The sequence below is a fragment of the Onychostoma macrolepis genome, chromosome 07 (assembly GCF_012432095.1).
Source record: "Onychostoma macrolepis isolate SWU-2019 chromosome 07, ASM1243209v1, whole genome shotgun sequence".
Lineage (NCBI taxonomy): Eukaryota > Metazoa > Chordata > Actinopteri > Cypriniformes > Cyprinidae > Onychostoma > Onychostoma macrolepis.
The window spans coordinates 12,924,929-12,942,242 of NC_081161.1; the positions used below are offsets into that span (position 1 = coordinate 12,924,929).

The following is a 17,314-nucleotide window of genomic DNA, read 5'->3' on the forward strand; positions in this document are numbered from 1 at the left end:
CTGGGACGGGAGTTCACTCTCTGTTCGGACCACGCGCCCCTGCAGTGGCTTCCAGGCCTGAGTTGGGCGGTGGGGGTATGTGGTAAGGGGGGCGTGGTTAGCGGAGTCTGCAGCGGGAGAGAGAAGTGGGAGACGAGCGGTGAGTAAGTGGGTCAAGTGCAAGATGGCATTCACCTGCTTCTCGTTTCAGTCATTGGCGTGGAGAGATCATAAGCCACAGAGGGACAGAAAGTGGCTGAAAGAGACAGGCTGAGGACTCGGGAGAAGGGAACGGTTGCTGTGGACCAGAGAATCACCAAAGTGCTGTGAACTTATGTTTATTTGAAAGTGCCGGAGAGCACGAGTGTTTATTTTGTGCAGCAGTGAATAAATTACCCGAGCCTCAGTCACGCCGACTCCGACTTCTTCCTTCCTTGCCTCGAACTTTGTTACATATATATATATATATATATATATACCTATTTATATATCCTACGTAAACAAGTAATTGTTAACTATGATGTTACTCTATTGCAGTTATGTTGTCAACCAACTTTGCATAGATGATAGCACAAAAGACCATTTCACAAAAAAATATATAAGCAAACAAACAAATATATAAACCTTATGAGTGAGCATGACCCAGGACTCTACTAAAACGGTTCACACTTAACCCCCCCCCCCCCCCAATTTTCAGATAACATTGAGAGGGAAAACATTTTACCTTTTCACCCCGTTCACCTCTGTCACCCTGTTGGAAAGAAAATTAAGCAGTGGTAAATATAAAAAGGTTATAAACTCAAGCATCAAGGCATACTAAAGCGCACAGCTTGGTCAGATTACTTCTGGAGATGAATTCATTTTCAATTAAGATATGAGACTCAAGTTACAGATGCCCATTTTACATGACCTCCGATGTAATGAACAGGGAATGCATCCATTTAAAATAAACCTTACTCGCTCCCAGACATACGCAGGCCTAATTCATACACTGAAACACAACAGATAATCTAGAGATGAATGTCTCACTTTTTGTATAAGGAATAAATGATGATGGGCAGTTGAACTATTGAAAGGTGGTGATGTGACCACATGCAGAATAGAGTCAATTATTCCATTCATACCACAGTTACCACACTTAGTCATTGTTCAGATGTTTTATTTCAAGATATTCATCCAGTTTTTGTCCATAAAACACTCTTGTGTGTAGAACTACTTTCTTATGCATCTCATCCAAAAACTGGAGGCCTGTGAATGATATGCACACTAATGCAATAATGCAATTATTAGAGAGAGAGAGAGAGAGAGAGAGAGAGATTGAGATTAAGTCTGTGTGAATTATTGTACCCGAGTCTGTGTGTCTCTCAACATCTCTTTACTAACTACAGTGTCTCTACTAATAGTTAAACTAAGTTTAACTGCTCTAAAAACAACGACGTTATCACCGCTACTAAAAATGTCAGACCTGGCACTACTTTGTAGCTGTGTGTTTGCTGGAAAATAATTGCACAGCTTAGAACGTTCATCGACCAATCAGGTTGACAGCCCCGTGGTATAAAGATCAAATAACATATGATGATAAGTGATTTACATTTTATATTAGTTTTTCTTAGTCGATTTGACGTGTTTCTCCAAATTCAGGTCAATGTTCTCAAAACAGTTAACACAGTGAGCTCAGTGGTCAGGAAATTTCATACAAATTACAAATCATGAAAATAATTTTCTCAAAACAATGTGCACAAAACTTTAAAATATCTGAAAAAGGCTTTTTATACAAATCACAAAAATGTATGTACCATTTGTCCAAACACAACAAACAAAACTGTCATTTTTCATTCTATCAAACGAACATGGTATATTTTCGATTAGCCCTAAACTGAAAATTGGACAATTGACTTAAAAGCTGTTTCATGGAAAGGCGTGGGCTATTCGTTTGTTATTTCTACATCAAGTAAGCATGTGTAGGGTCTGGAGTTGATTCTAAGTGTGTCATTTGCATTTGGAAGATGTTGCTGTGAACCCACATCATGCAGTCAAAGCAGCTCTCCATACAAGTGAAACAGACAATTGTTAGGCTTCAAAAACAAAACAAATCAATTAGAGAGATAGCAAGAACATTAGGAGTGGTCAAATCAACAGTTTGGTACATTGAGAGAGAGAAAAAAAAAGAATGCACTGGTGATGTGAGGATGCCGTAGGCGACGACATGGAGTCAGTGTAAGATCCAAATGCAAGAAGTTTAATAACACTCAGCTCTAGGAGGTATGTCACAGGGTTGATTTGTTTCAAAATCTTGAAAGGAGCCACATACCTTGGGGTGAGCTTCCTGCTTGGCAGTCGTAGTCTGAGATCTCAGGTGGATAGCCAGACTCTCTGGCCTGTTGATAGTCGGGGTGGGGACACCTCCTATGGTCCGTTTGGATTCGTTGGGCCCTTATGGCTCTCTGAAGTCTCACATGAGTGCTGTCCCACACCCATTCGCTGCGCTTGATCCAGTCATCCACCACCAGGGAAACATGGGGGCTAGTAGACTAGAACACACTGAGAAGGGGTTAGGCCAGTTTTGAGCATATTTGGCCCATGGGAGAAAGTTGCTCCACTTGTCCTGTTCTCTACTACAATAGATCCTGAGGTAACATCCAATTTCTTGATTGAGTCTCTCCACCTGTCCATTAGATTCAGGATGATATCCCGAGGTGAGGCTGATATTGATGTCCAACTGCTTGCAAAATGCCTGCCATACCCTTGAGGTGAACTGAGGGCCCTGGTCAGACACTCGGTGCGTTCTAAATGGGATAAATCGCCCTCCAAATGGCACTTTGGAGTGAAAACAATCATGGCCGCCATATTGAAGGGTCGTTCCAAACCGAAGTACTCAAAACTGGCCACTTCAAAGGGCCCTTCGGAATGAAGGATTTCGAAGGGTACAACTGATGGACACTTCGTGCCCCCATGATCCTTTGCGCTGATTCTTTCCATGATGACGGTGCTTACCGATGATTGGTAAGGGTTGGAGCAGACCAGCAGGTAGTTCACAAGGAGTTTTAGACTGAGCGCAAACAGAGCAGGCTTTGACGTAGTTAATGTCAGTTAAAGTCATTGTTCGGTGAATCCCAGGGTGTCCAGAGCTTAGCGAGGTGTGGACCCCCTGTTAAGTCCGATGGCGGAGGGCTTGAGGAATGTATTGTCGATTGAGTGGACATTCTGGTGGTTGTGGGTCATCCTGTTGGCCTCGCTGGATCTCTTCCATGATATCCCAACTGATCTAAGCGATGAGTACAGATGGCGGTAAAATAGATATGACGGGCTGGTCAAGTTGCTTAGGATCATATCTGCATGAGATTGCATTGATTGCCAGGACGGTAAGTCACCGTAAAATTGAAGTGAGTGAAAAATAATGACCAGCGAGCCTGCCTAGGATTCATCCGCCTGGCACCCTTGATATACTCAAGGTTCTTATGGTCTGTGATAATTTGAAAGGGGTGAACTGCTCCTTCCAGTCAGTGACGCCACTCCTCTAGTACAGCCTTCATCGAGAGAAGTTCTTTGTTGCCCACGTCACAATTCCTATCTGCAGCAGTCAGTTTACGTTTGAAAAACGCACAGGGATGAAATTTACTAGGGTTGCCAGATATTCGTAGTGCCCCCGTAGTGGTCAGGAAAGCAGTTTTCCACTCATCTCCTTCCCAGATACGGATCAAGTTATAGGCACTTCTAAGGTCAAGTTTGTTGTAAACTCTAGCTTCACGCAACTGTTCCAAGGCTGAGGGGACTAAAGGCAATGGATATCGATACTTGACCGTTACATTATTCAATCCCCAATAGTCTATGCAAGGATGAAGCCCGCTGTCCTTCTTTTCAACAAAGAAGAATTCAGCAGTGGTGGGTGACGTAGCAGGTCAGATGTAGCCTGAGGCAAGAGCTTCCTCTATGTCTCCATGGCCAGAATCTCTGGGCGTGACAGTGGATAAAACTTGCTTTTAGGCGGGGACATATTGGATAGGAGATAAATGGCACAGTCCCAAGGTCGTTGAGGGGGTAGTTGTGTGGCTTTTGATTTGCTGAATACATCAGAGAATGTGGTATAGACAGCTGGTAGTGTGGCTTGTGTCTTGACCTCAGGGCTCTCTATGCTGGTGGCTAGACAGGGTAGTGACAGGGTGTTAGTTAAGCAGTGGTTATGACAATATGCCGACCATTGGGTGAGTTTGCCCTGGTTTCAGGAAATAACAGGATCGTGGATGGCTAGTCAAGGGTGACCCAGAATGACCTCATATTTACATGACGCGACTACATAGAAGGTTATGGTTTCTTTATGGAAGAGTCCAATATGAAGAGTAACGAGTTGAGTTGAGGCAGTAATTCCAGAGCCAATGGGATCGTTGTCAATGGCTGTTATGTTGATGGCAGGAACACAGGGTGACGTGGGGATTTTAAGTTTGTTGGTTAAGTCTTGGTTGATGGAATTTTCGGTAGATCCAGAATCCACTAGCTCACAACCAAGCTCACAACTCAGCAAAAAACTACATCTGGAAGGGACAGAGATTTCAATGGTACTCAAACTGTGCGGGTTCATGGGTGGTTTCTTGGCTTTAAGTGGACAGGTAACATTATGCTCCTCTCCACAGTAGTAGCACAGGTTCTCCCGCTGACACCGACCTATTTCCGTGGAGGAAAGGTGAGTTAAGGCGATTTGCATGGGCTCCTGTGAGTCGAGGCATGTCTGGGCCTGTTGAAGGCTGGATGATATTGATCTACAGGAACGTGAAGCTGGGAGATAAAATATTCAAACGAAGACCGTATGCGAGTGTCACTCTCCCAGTCCACGGATGCCCAATCTAAAGCTCGTCCAGTTAACAACATTACCACAGCGCATTTCTTGGATTTTTGGTTATAAGTTTCGGGTTGACTAGCGAAGAAAATCTTGCATTGACGAATAAACCCTCAACATAGTTCTGGTGAGCCATCAAACTTGTCAGGTAAAGCGAGTCTTACCGGAGAGCTTTGAAGAGCGGGGAGAGAACGGATGTATTGCGTGAGACTATTGTTGGCATTTCTCAGATGCACCAGCTGTTCCTGACATCCGTTGAGCAGCTCACTCTGGTAGGCGAACGCCGGTTGAAGCTGAGAGAATTCCACTGGATCAATGTTTGGTGAAGTATTCTGTGAGGATGCCGTAGGTGACAACATGGAGCCAGTGTAAGATCCAAATGCAAGAAGTTTAATAACACTCAGCAAACAAATCCAAATCGCAAGGCTGTATCGTAGTAGGTGAGACAGGCTGGTTACAAGCAAACGTGAAGTCAGTTTAACAAGGCAAACAAGGCAGAAACAGTAATCCAAAAGGCAGTGGTCAAATAAGGCAGGCACAATGGTAATAACAATTGAGCAAAACTGGATGTGAAACGTGTAGCGAATTAGCTTAAAAAAAGGGAATTATTTATAATTAATTATAACTGGCAGAATTGATATTACAATTACTTGATCTGTCCGTCCACCGAGCAGACAATATAATTATTTATCAATTCTAGGAAGATTACTTTCCTGGCCAAGGAACAATAGCCTTCCTGCTTATACAGAGCTAGCAGTAGTTTAGCATGTAGCAAGGAGCAATCATTCAGTGACTTTGAAATGTGAACGGAACACAGAGACAATCAATTGTGAATATAAGGGATTTAATAAACGAAACTATAACTAACATACAAACAAACTAAGCAAAACATACATAGATAGAATGAAGGAAAGTAAGGAAAAGAGAGAGAAGAGCAAAGAATGGCAGTATTTCACATCAATTAACCACAACCCAAAATGAGAATCATCAGAGACGCAATTCACCTTAAAAGGGGTTCAAACTTAAACACGCATCTAATCAGTTGTAAATGGTTACTTGCATTGGTTTGTTGCTGAATAAGAGTCGTGATGCGGTAGACGAGGTTCTTGATGATTTCTTTAGGAGGGAGTTGAAGAAGTCCACAGCAAATCCACAAAGTTGAAGGTAAACACTGCCGGAAGGTTAAACTCAAGAAGCGAGTTTTGGAGTGTGTTTGTCTCAAGAAGAAGGGTTTTGAGCGATGATTAGTCTGGGTTCAGAACTTTTAATGGTTCATGGCTGCACCTATTTGGTGGGTGGAGTGGCCAATCAGAGGCACGTATTTTGAGCGGGAGAGATACCCTTTGTCTCCGTTTATGGCCCATTCGCATTTTATTGCTGATCTAGACCGCTAGAGCAGCTTTTAATTCAAAACATAGTAAGAATTGTGCGATGCATTTCACGATCACATAGTGTACATTATTGTGTGAGAAATAAAGAGAAGATCATTTTGATACCAAGAAGGTAATCTCCAAATGATATTACAGAAGAGATACACTCATACACTGGAATATAGGCATTTAACGTCTAACTAATACAAGAAAAGGGTTTTAACCAAGTTAGTATAACAGGGGAATATACATACAACACATGCATATAGCAGATACATTTATAACTGCTTGATTATGGCCTAAATAGAGAAAATGTCTTTAGGTGTGTGACGTGTATTGGAAATTGTGAAGACAGACAAATGGGGTCACCCCCCCTTCTGTGGAATGTGTTTGAAGCTTGATACAGACGATCTGTTTAGCATCCTTTTGATAGTGATATCTGACCATCTGCAATTTAGTACCCATATAAATGTAAACGCTGAGGCCAGGTCAGTAATTTATATGCAAATGTCAAAAGGCTGAAAAGGGTTGTTTTTTTTTAAACAAAGTGTAATCAGCCATCACTGATCCTAGACAGACGTTACAAACGCTTGGTAAGGCAGTAAGAACTGGCAATACATCGTAGTGAGTATATAGGACCGCGTGGTTTAAATATGGTACCAAACAGGAAGTAACCAATGAAGAAACAGACTGTCAGTATTCGGGAGAGGGCTCCTTCTGCTGGTTGGATAAATGTCTACCAACCCCGTTCGTTACAGGTGACCTCAGCAACATAAAAAGGCCTGGACGTCCACGGAGAACAACAGTGGTGGATGATCGGAGAATCCTATCCATGGTAAAGAAAAACCCTTTCACAACAACCAGCCAAGTAAAGAACACTCTCCAGGAGGTAGGCATGTCTCTGTCAAAGTCTACAATCAAGAGAAGACTTCACGAGAGCATATACAGAGGGTTCACCACAAGGTGCAAACAAGGCCAGATTAGCCTTTGCCAAAAAACATCTAAAAAAGCCAGAACACTTCTGGAAATGCATTCTTTGGATAGCTGAATTTAAGATCAACCTGTACCAGAATGACTGGAAGAAAAAGGTATGCAGACAGGTCATGATCCAAAGCATACAACATTATCTGTGAAACATGGTGGAGCACTGTGTGATGCCATGAGCATGCATGGCTTCCAGTGGCACTGGGTTACTGGTCTTTATTGATGATGAGAAGCAGCTGGAAGAATTCTGAAGTGTATAGGAATATTCTCTCTGCCCAGATTCAGTCAAATGGAGCAAAGTTGATTTGTACTTCATAGTACAAATGGACGATGACCCAAAACATACAGCAAAAGCAACCCAGGAGGCAAAAAAGTAACATATTCTGTAATGGTCAAGTCAATCTCCTGATCTCAACCCAATTGAGCATGCATTTCACTTGCCGAAGACAAAACTAAAGACAGAAAGGCCCACAGACAAACAACAACTGAAGTCAGCTGCAGTAAAGGAGTGGCAAAGCATCACAAAGGAGGAAACCCAGTCTCTGGCGATGTCCATGAGTTCCAGACTTAAGGCAGTCACTGCCTGCAAAGGATTCTCAACAAAATATTAAAAATGATCATTTTATGTATGATTATATTTATTTGTCCAGTTACATTTGATTAAAATGTGTATAAAAATGGTTGTAATTCCTAAGCATTTTATGTTATATTTTTGTTCAACCCCTTGAATTAAAGCTTAAAGTCTGCACTTCAATTTCATCTTAATTGTTTTATTTTTAATTCTGTTCTGGTGGCATACAGAGTAGGGATGTAATGATTACCGGTTTGACGATAAATCATGATAAAATTCCCCATGCTTTAGCATTACCGTTTCATATTTTAATTATCATTATAACCGTATTCGATTACAGCGATTTGAACAACTGATGATAAATAAATACTATCCAGCATAAAGCACAGTTTTCAGTAACAGTCTCACGTGCGCAAAGCACGCAGAGTTTCATTTTGAGTAAAAACATGGCCGAAAAGCAAGGAGGTTTTAAAAGAGTGCTAAGGGAATTATACAAATGAATACACAAATAAATTAATTATATGAATGTACCTCTGAAGGTTCTGACTGTCTTCAGAAAAGATTCGATGGCATTTTGTTTTCGTCTTCGCGCCATGCAATACCTAAAGAAGTGTTCTTATGCTGCCTTCACGAGCTATCGGAATTATCGTAAATACGAGTTTCCTAATTGGAAATTTGACATGAACGGCCTCTCGAGTCGTATTTACTACTGGGAAATTCGGAAATAATTTTGATACCAGACTTTCCGAGTTGGGTGGGTAATAAACTTTAAACATGGTAGAGGGGACAACCATTGCTGCTGTCAATGTTGTTCTCACAACAACTACATCCCTTTGTCTTATTGCTAAAGTAGTGTATTTATAGGCTAGATATGAACGATCATTCGAAGCATATTGTATGTTTTATAAGCAGTGAAATAAGCATGTTTTTGACCGAAATTCCAGAATTGTCAGCAAACTGCATGTATAGCGTGGTGAATGTTTATATGATTGTCAACCAATGGGATGCTGCATTTTATTCTTTCCGACATTAAAGCACTTGAATACGACAAGCTCAAAATCACGACTTCATACGTGGGAAATAGGATATTTCCGATAACACATGAAGGCAGCATTAATCACAACGCTGCTTTGTCCACGGAGGTTACGGGAAAACCGCTGTAATTCAGCTTTTCCATTGGTGCCAAATAGTGTCAGTGAGTGGATTGTGTGCAGCAGTTTTAGTCTGGCCTGCCGTAAATTTTGACCGGTTGATGAAAAACAAGCTTATGTGGATTCTACATTTAAACAATTCGGATATGTTATCTAGAATTATTAATGGAGCAGAAAATACATATAATCATTTATTAATCAATTATCATTTTGACTTTAACCTTTTCTTTAAAGGATGAAATGTGAGGTTTACCTTTTTATGAAACTTTTTTTAAAGCTTTATTTAAACATTTGCATTAGATATTTGAACATGCTATTAGATAAACTGTTGTCAATCTTGTTGTCATTTAAAATCCGGAAATAATTTTAGTGATTATGCAAACAAAAAGTCATTTTATTTGTTGTTTGTCGATTTTAAATATAAAACTTTAAGTGCTTTATGTGTCAGTACTTTTTGAACATTTCCAGCACATTTTAACAATACTGTGATAATACTGATAACCGTGATCATTTTGGTCACTATCATGATAAGACATTTTTATATTGTTACATCCCTAATACAGAGCTGAAATTATGAAAATTGTGTCAGTGTCATATATCCACACACTGTGCTGTAAAAGACTGATCTGTAGTTATCAGAAGTTTATTTGCAGTTCTTGTTACTAAAGGTGGCACAAACAGATTTTAAGTTTAAAGGGACAATTAGTTTTTTTTCTCATGGGTGATAGCAAGTATTGGATAACAATTTTAATTTTGTGTAGATATACACAATATATATAGAACAAAACTCCCGGTAACACTTTACAATAAGGTGTCATTTGTTAACATTAGTTAATGTATTAACTAACATGGACAAACAATAAACAATGCATTTATTACATCATTTATTAACGTACTCGGTTACTGTCGTAACCTCGGTTCCCTGAGATATGGAATGAGTACTGCGTCTTGTCTAAAGACGCTATAGGAAAAGCCTTTTTTCCTTCTGACTGAAGCCTTATTCAATCACGCAGTGAAACTGCACGGCCATTGGTTCGTGCAGTGTGTTAAAAGCGAAGAAGCCCGTCAGAGCCCGCCAGAATGGGCGGAGCCATCTGGCTATATAAGCGGCCGTTTCGCCATAGGAACTCAGGTTTCTTCAACTGAAGCGACGACTGAGTCGTGCAGCTATGCAGCACGGCAAGTATGCAGTACTCGTTCCGTATCTCAGGGAACCGAGGTTACGACAGTAAACGAGTACGTTCCCTATTGATACTCCACTTCGTACTGCATCTTGTCTAAAGATGCTATGGGAACACAATTCAGTCACGCCGTGCTGAATGAGGAACGACTCAATTTACACAACTTGAGCATTGAATGCTTAAGGTGAAGTATAAAAATGACCCAAGGCTAAAACGGGCTAACTCAAAGAGGTCACACCCGGCCTGGATAATTGTCCCAGAACTTCTTGCATTTCGCCACCTTGGGCCGAACATACAAGTATCCAATCAGAGAGCTTGAGTGCCGTGCGGTCAAGGAATCTCCGTCAGAAGTTCCCATGCACTTCGTAAAAGTGTGGGGGGGCCAGAGACAGTCCAAAGGGAAGGACCGTGTACTGATAAGCCACTCCCTTGAAGGCGAATCTCAAAAATCGTCTGTGGTGGGGGGCTATTTCGACATGAAAGTATGCATCTTTCAGGTCCAGAGAAAAGAACCAGTCCCATGGCCGAATTTGCGAGAGGATCTGTTTCAATGTGATCAGCCTGAATGACCTTTTCATGAGGGTGTGATTTAGGCATCTGAGATTAATGGGGACGAGGAAGTGACGGCTGTAGAAGCCTGACTCGCTCTGAGCTGGAGGAACTCTTTTTATTGCTCCCTTTCCCAGCAGAATCATCACCAGAATCATCACGAGCGTAGAATGTGAGCATTTTCGCTTTGCACTGAGGTGAAGTGAATAACCTCGTTTTATTATCCCCATAACCCACTCTGACACTCTGGGGATGGTCTGCCAGGCCTCGGCCCGCGTGGCGAGGGGTTGGATAGACTCGAGTGGCTGGCTGCACAGTGGCAGGGGACTCGTGAGACATGGAAGAGGAAGTTTGCTCTCTTTTTGAGAATGTTTGTGTTTTATTTTTCCCACTATAACAGCAGGCGGTTGCTTGGGTGTTTGTACGGGCCCTAATTTCGCAACAAACACATCTCCCTCCGCACCCGGTGTTGAACGGGGTGATAAGAGGCTCCAGAGAGGCTGTTTGGGGGGTGGTCCGACTTCTGTGCCTCAGTGAAACGTTCAGCAAACCTTTGACCGCCAGACCAAAGAGGCCACTGGGAGAAATCGGGGCATCAAGGAAGGGAACCTTGGCTGCGTCCTTGATCTCTGTCAGCGTGAGCCACAGGTGGCGCTCGAGCACCACTAGGCTGGCCATGGACCTCCCGATCGCCTGGGCGGAGGTTTTGGTGGCGCGTAGTGCCAGGTCTGTAGCACTTCTCAGCTCCCTGAGAGTCGCAGGATCAGGCTCAGACTCGTCCATGGAAGAGAAGAGTTTGGCCTGAAAGACCTGGATATAGCCGAGGCCGCCTGTCCAGCCGACGCGTAGGAGTGTCCAGCAAGCGCTGCAGTGGTCCTGCACGGCTTAGACAGGTGGGAGGCCTTTGCCTTCCAGCCGATAGCAGAGGGTGGGCAGAGATGCGCGGCCACTGATTCGTCTAGAGGAGGCATCTTCTCGTACCCCTTTTCTTCAGCGGCGTCAACCATGGTGAGGACGGATGAAGCGGAAATACAGAGGCAAGCGGAGTAGGGGGAGTGCCATGATCTCGTCGTGAACTTCAGGGAAGAACGGCGAGGATCGCTGACAAAGGGCCTGAAGGCGCCCCGGCAGCAACCACTCATCCAAACAGCTGCGAGATGGCTCTTCTGATGGAGACCACTCCAGATCTTCCACCACTTTCGAGAGGACGCGGAAAAGGACGCTGGTCAGGCTGAGAAAAGAGGACGGGAGAAATCTCTCTGTGTGGCGAGAGCGAGGCACACGGGGTGTGAGCCGACGTGAGCTCGCTCTCAGCCGTGCGCTGAGATCCTCTGCCCCTCTGTTTTTTCCTCACAGGTTCCTGCGAGGAAGAAAACGGGAGAGCGCGAGGGGCGGATTAGCTCTCTGAAAAGGAAGCTATCCACGAGTGCAGAGAGGCGAGACTGATGTTCTCACAGTGAGAATAATCAGAGCCAACGAGCGCGGCATCTGCATGGGATTTCCCCAAACAGGGATTTCCCCAAACATATATATATATATGTAATGCAATCGTTGGATGAACGAACATTGTGTAACACAAACTACCGGCACAATACTGAAGAGTTATTTATTAGGGGTTCGAGCACGTAGTGCTGAAACCCTATTGTATTTGTTAGGATTTCTATTATTAGGGGTTCAAGCACGAAGTGCTGAAACCCTCTTGTAATTGTAAGGATTTTTTAAATTATTATTCTTCTCCGGTAAAACTGATCGTGCAGCCCAAACCGTAAGGCATAGAGAGCTGAAACTTGGTCAGATCGTAGTAGTATTGCTCGCTACTCAGATACAAAGCCTCGCCCCAATCGGCCTAACGGTGGCGCTACAGCGCAAAAACCTAAAATTGTACACATTTTTGGCCCTAGCTCATACACCGTTTGTCGTAGACTCAAATTTTTAACATCGTTGCGATCCTTGCATCAGCCCGAAGAAAAGTGTACTGAGCCAGATTTTCTCTAAAACGCACAGATTTTTCTCAAAATTGAGTTATATCTGGGACATACTTTTGAGAAATAGTCCTAGGTTTTTCACCTGATTGGAACCAAACCACTGCAGAAATATTCTATGGACAATGAATATCAATAATTATCAAAAAAAAGTTGAAATTTTGATTTTCACGCAAAACAGTACGTCAATTACTGTTGTTAAGAGTCTATGCCATTGGCTATGCTAACGTTAGTCAAATGTTATTTGAAGCATAACTCTGGAACGGAATGAGATATCTGCACCAAACTCGGTACAAATGTGTATGAGCTCAATCTTTGGTCAAATAAAAAAAAATTGCGCAGCTCTGCCACTTCAGGGTGCTATAAGACTGAAAAACCATAAAAACAGCTATAACTACGCGACCGTTAGTCCGATCGACTTGAAAATTGGTATGCAGCATCTTGGTCCAAAGGGGCACCCCTGTATATGAGGTCATTTGATTATCTCATAAAACATGGCCGCCATTGGCCAATGAAATTTAAACACTTATGAAACAAGGTTAACGGAGGTTGATTGGAACGAAACTCGGTGGGCATGTTCAACTCAAAGGTCTATAAGAATTTTGAAAGAAATCGGCCACTAGTTGGCGCTAACGAGTTTTTTTGGCTCTGTAATCACGTGGCGTTTCACAAATCCACACAATATGTATATCATTTGATAGATCTCCACATAATGAACAAATTTGCCTCAAGAACTACTGCTGTCAATCAAATCGTTCATTAATTATTCACAAATATGTTAAAAACCTACTTTTGCGAACTAGTCTCTGGTTTTTTGCTCAATCTCGATCAAACCACTGCAGTTATAATCTCTGGACTCTCTAGATCAATAATTATCGAAAAAAAATTTAATTGTGTCCTTTGTTTAGCTATAACTGGCTCATTTAAAAAAGGGGGTGTGGCCATACATACCCAAAAGCCTATAAAACCTAAACAAAAACTTTAAATTTTACGAAAGTTGGTGAAAACATGTGTCAGATGACTCTTAACAAGCATGAAAAGTTTCATGGAGTTTGGAGCATAGGTGGCGCTATAACATTAAAAAAAGCCATCAAAAACACAATATTTCAATTGTACACGAACCTAAATCGTAACAAATCGTTCAAATATTCACACATCCACTAGTTATTCATATCATATGATAGATCTCCTCATTTTGAACAACTTTGCCTCTAGGAGCACTGCTATCAATCGAAGTGTTATTTAAATATTCTCAATTATGATCAAAACCTACTTTTGCAAACTAGTTCCAGGTTTTTCGCCCAATTGGAACCAAACCACTGCAGTAATAATCTCTGGACTCTCTAGATCAATAATTATAAAAAAAATTTGAATTTTGTCCTTTGGTTAGCTATAACTGGCTCATTTAAAAAAGGGGGCATGGCCACACATACCCCAAAGCCTATAAAACCTAAACTAAAACTCAAAACTTTACGAAACTTTTTGAAAACGTGTCACATGACTCTTAACAACCATGAAAAGTTTCATGGAGATCGGACCATAGGTGGCGCTATAACAGTTAAAAAGGCCTCAAAAACACAAGATTTCTATGGAAAATGACCTCAAACTGTAGAACATGTTCATATATTCACACAAATACTAGATCTTCATATGATATGAAGATCTAGTATTTGTGTGAATATATGAACATGAATACTAGATCTTCATATCACATGATATGAAGATCTAGTGATAGATCTCCTCATACTGAACAACTTTGCCTCTTGGACTAATGCTTATTGAACTCTCTAACACAACTGTTCATAGCTTTTCTCATGGAGATATTATAAAATCACTGTTATAACATTTAAAATCACATTAAGTCAAAGTTTACCATTTTGTTCATACAGACATATCAGTTTTTACAATTATGACAGATTGATTACAATGAAACCTGAAAATGACATAAACTCTTAAAAAGAGAAGACTTGCAATAAGTTTTGTCAGCTATCATTTATTGCAAATGTCTATATCTGCAGCAAAATGTGTGTGCATGTATGTCCTTGTGTGTGTAAGAATGCTTATTGATTATTCATATGATAGTTTAACCGTTTCATTTCTATGTGTGTGTGTGTGTCTGTGTCTGTGAGCCTATTGTCCATTTTCAATGTGTTTAACTGTCAGCTATACATCCAGGTTGACCTAGACCCAACAATTATACCACCTTAAGGCTCGAACCCCGGTAATCGCTGCTTGCAGCTATATTTTATCTAGTTATTTATCAACATTTTACTTAAACGTCTAGGCCAGTGGTAGGCAACATCGGTCCTGGAGTGCCGCTGTCCTGTAGAATTTAGCTCCAACCCTGATCAGACACACCTGAACAAGCTAATCAAGGTCTTCAGAATTACTAGGGTTACAGGCAGGTGAGATTTTTTTCAGGGTTGGAACTAAACTCTGCAGGACATCTGCACTCCAGGACCGATGTTGCCTACCCCTGGTCTAGGCTGTACACTCATAAATCCTGGCAAAACGCGATGTTCCCGCGGTAACCTGGTCTCACTCACATCTCATTCAAAAAGATACTCCCATCCTGTAGCATGACGCAATTGGTCACGAGACATACAAGAGCCAATAGCCTGTCACAACAGCATGACGCAATCGATCACGAGACACGCAAATCAATCGTTTTGCCTCAGAAGACTTGGAACATTAATACTTTTTGAATAAATTATGACGGTAGTTGTGTCTGTCTGTTATATCTTCTGTTTTATTGACAAATGGTAGGTTTAGGGGCAGGGGTTGTGTTACGTGCTCAGAATGTGTAATGTAATATAACACTGTTGTAGCTGTTTGCATTGAAAAATCACACCCCAACATATATGCAATAATGGCAATGTTGTTACCCAATATATAATTTAATTATGACGATAAAATTCCCAGTATGGGGTCGGCATATTGTTGGTAAGGGTTTCCTATTTAAAGCAACGGAGGACACTGCAAGTCGAAAAATTACGCAAAAGGGGTACCTTGAACATCAAAAAGCGATGCCAAAGGAGTCCTGACCAAGCTTCAATATGTGATGAGTTGGGAGTGAGAACGTGTTGGTGACACTTACATTGGCATCACTTCTGTGAGCCCATCACGGAATTTTCAGCGATTCCGCGATGCCACCGCAGATTCGGAGTTAAGGGTCCGTGGTCATTACACGGAATTCTGTGAGACCAGGTTGTCCCGCGGCTATGATTATAGCACAGTAAAAATTTAATTCACCATCCTCTGTACCCTCAGCATATTTGCATTTACAGTATTTGCACTGACCGTCCCTTGTCTAAAACTGAGCATACTGTCTAAAACAGTGCTCGAACTGAGTTAAATCCTATAGGGTTTTTTTGTGTTGATTTTAAGGGGCTGGGGGTTATGTTATTGTTTCTATCTTATCTTAGACTATCATTTATACAAACAGGATTTTGAGTTCATCAAATTTCACATGGAGCAGCATTTACTACACAGCCACTGTTCACTGACAAGCTGCGCAAATCCACATTGATAATGAACGAATAATTAGCAAGTTTTGTTGGAAATTATATGGGGGAAAAAAAATAGCTGCCCGGACAAACATGCACTTAATTTCAGTGTATTTTTCTGTAACTCTTCTGTAACGTCTTTTATTTTAACAAGTATGTTATCAAAACCCTTCAAATAAGAATAAAGATAATTTTGAACTGATATTTTACAGCGTTTACAGCGTTGTGACATGTATAACTCTGCCAATTATACATAATGTAATTCAATCAAGTATGCATGCATTGACGATCTGATATAGGAACGATCTTAATTTATGGGGTGCGCTTTCATTATTGCTCTAATTTTACGTTTTTATGTGTTGTCAAGAATGAACAAGAAACAGACAGCCTAGGTTTGTCAGGGCAGAATCAGGATGATACACAAGAAAAATAAACTTCACAGGTGAGAACAGATAGAGTGGCTTTTAACACCTGGCTGCTATTGCATTTTGCACATTTTTTATTTTTATTTTTTTTTTTACATTGTATAAGATCTATTAATACACAAGTGTTTGTAGGATTATATATGGACCAATCATAAAAAAAAATAAAAAAAAACAATTAGTAAAATATAGAAAAAAAATATGTAACACATTAGTATGATGAACAACTTCTCAGCTATAATTTTTAACTACAGTAGGTACTTATTAGTTTGCATATTGGCTGTTTATAAGTACTTAAGCACGTATTAATTCTTTATTTTTCATGACCATATACTGCATCCCATAATCCTACCTAATACCTAAACTTAAGAACTACAACAACTACCTTACAAGCTATTAATAAGCAGTAAATGAAGAGTTTATTGAGGCAAAAAAAAATAGTGAATGTGTTCCCCATATTAAAGTGTTAAAAAATCATTTAGGATACAAATTATTGGTTATTGTCCAGCGCACTGGTACCAATAATTCATTTTGGCTTCAGTTTGAGCCTGGTATTGATGGAACATTGTGCTTCTACTGCCACAAAGCCTTTAAAAACAAAACATCAGAACTTGCCAAAAATGCAGAAACCACATTTATCATCTCTGGCTTTAAGAACTGGAAGAAGGCCAGAGAGAGGTTTACATTACATGCTGGATCAGAATGTCACAAGACAGCCATAACAACACACATCTATGAATCCAGACCAATAGATGTTCGGCTGTCCAGTGTACTGACATCCCAGCAAG

At 41.1% G+C, this 17,314-nt stretch overlaps 1 protein-coding gene across 3 annotated transcripts in view; it reads right to left on the reverse strand.

Annotated features, from left to right (window-relative positions):
* The window catches only part of LOC131543604 (collagen alpha-1(XXV) chain), a 471,411-nt gene that overhangs the window by 76,586 nt on the left and 377,511 nt on the right, over positions 1-17,314 (reverse strand). For 2 of the 3 annotated variants that reach the window (XM_058781121.1, XM_058781120.1), the window contains exon 11: positions 704-730. In XM_058781121.1, the coding sequence (XP_058637104.1) occupies positions 704-730 (27 nt within the window). Of the gene's footprint in view, positions 1-402; positions 409-703; positions 731-17,314 lie in introns of all 3 variants that reach the window. The other variant, XM_058781122.1, reaches the window with a different exon arrangement.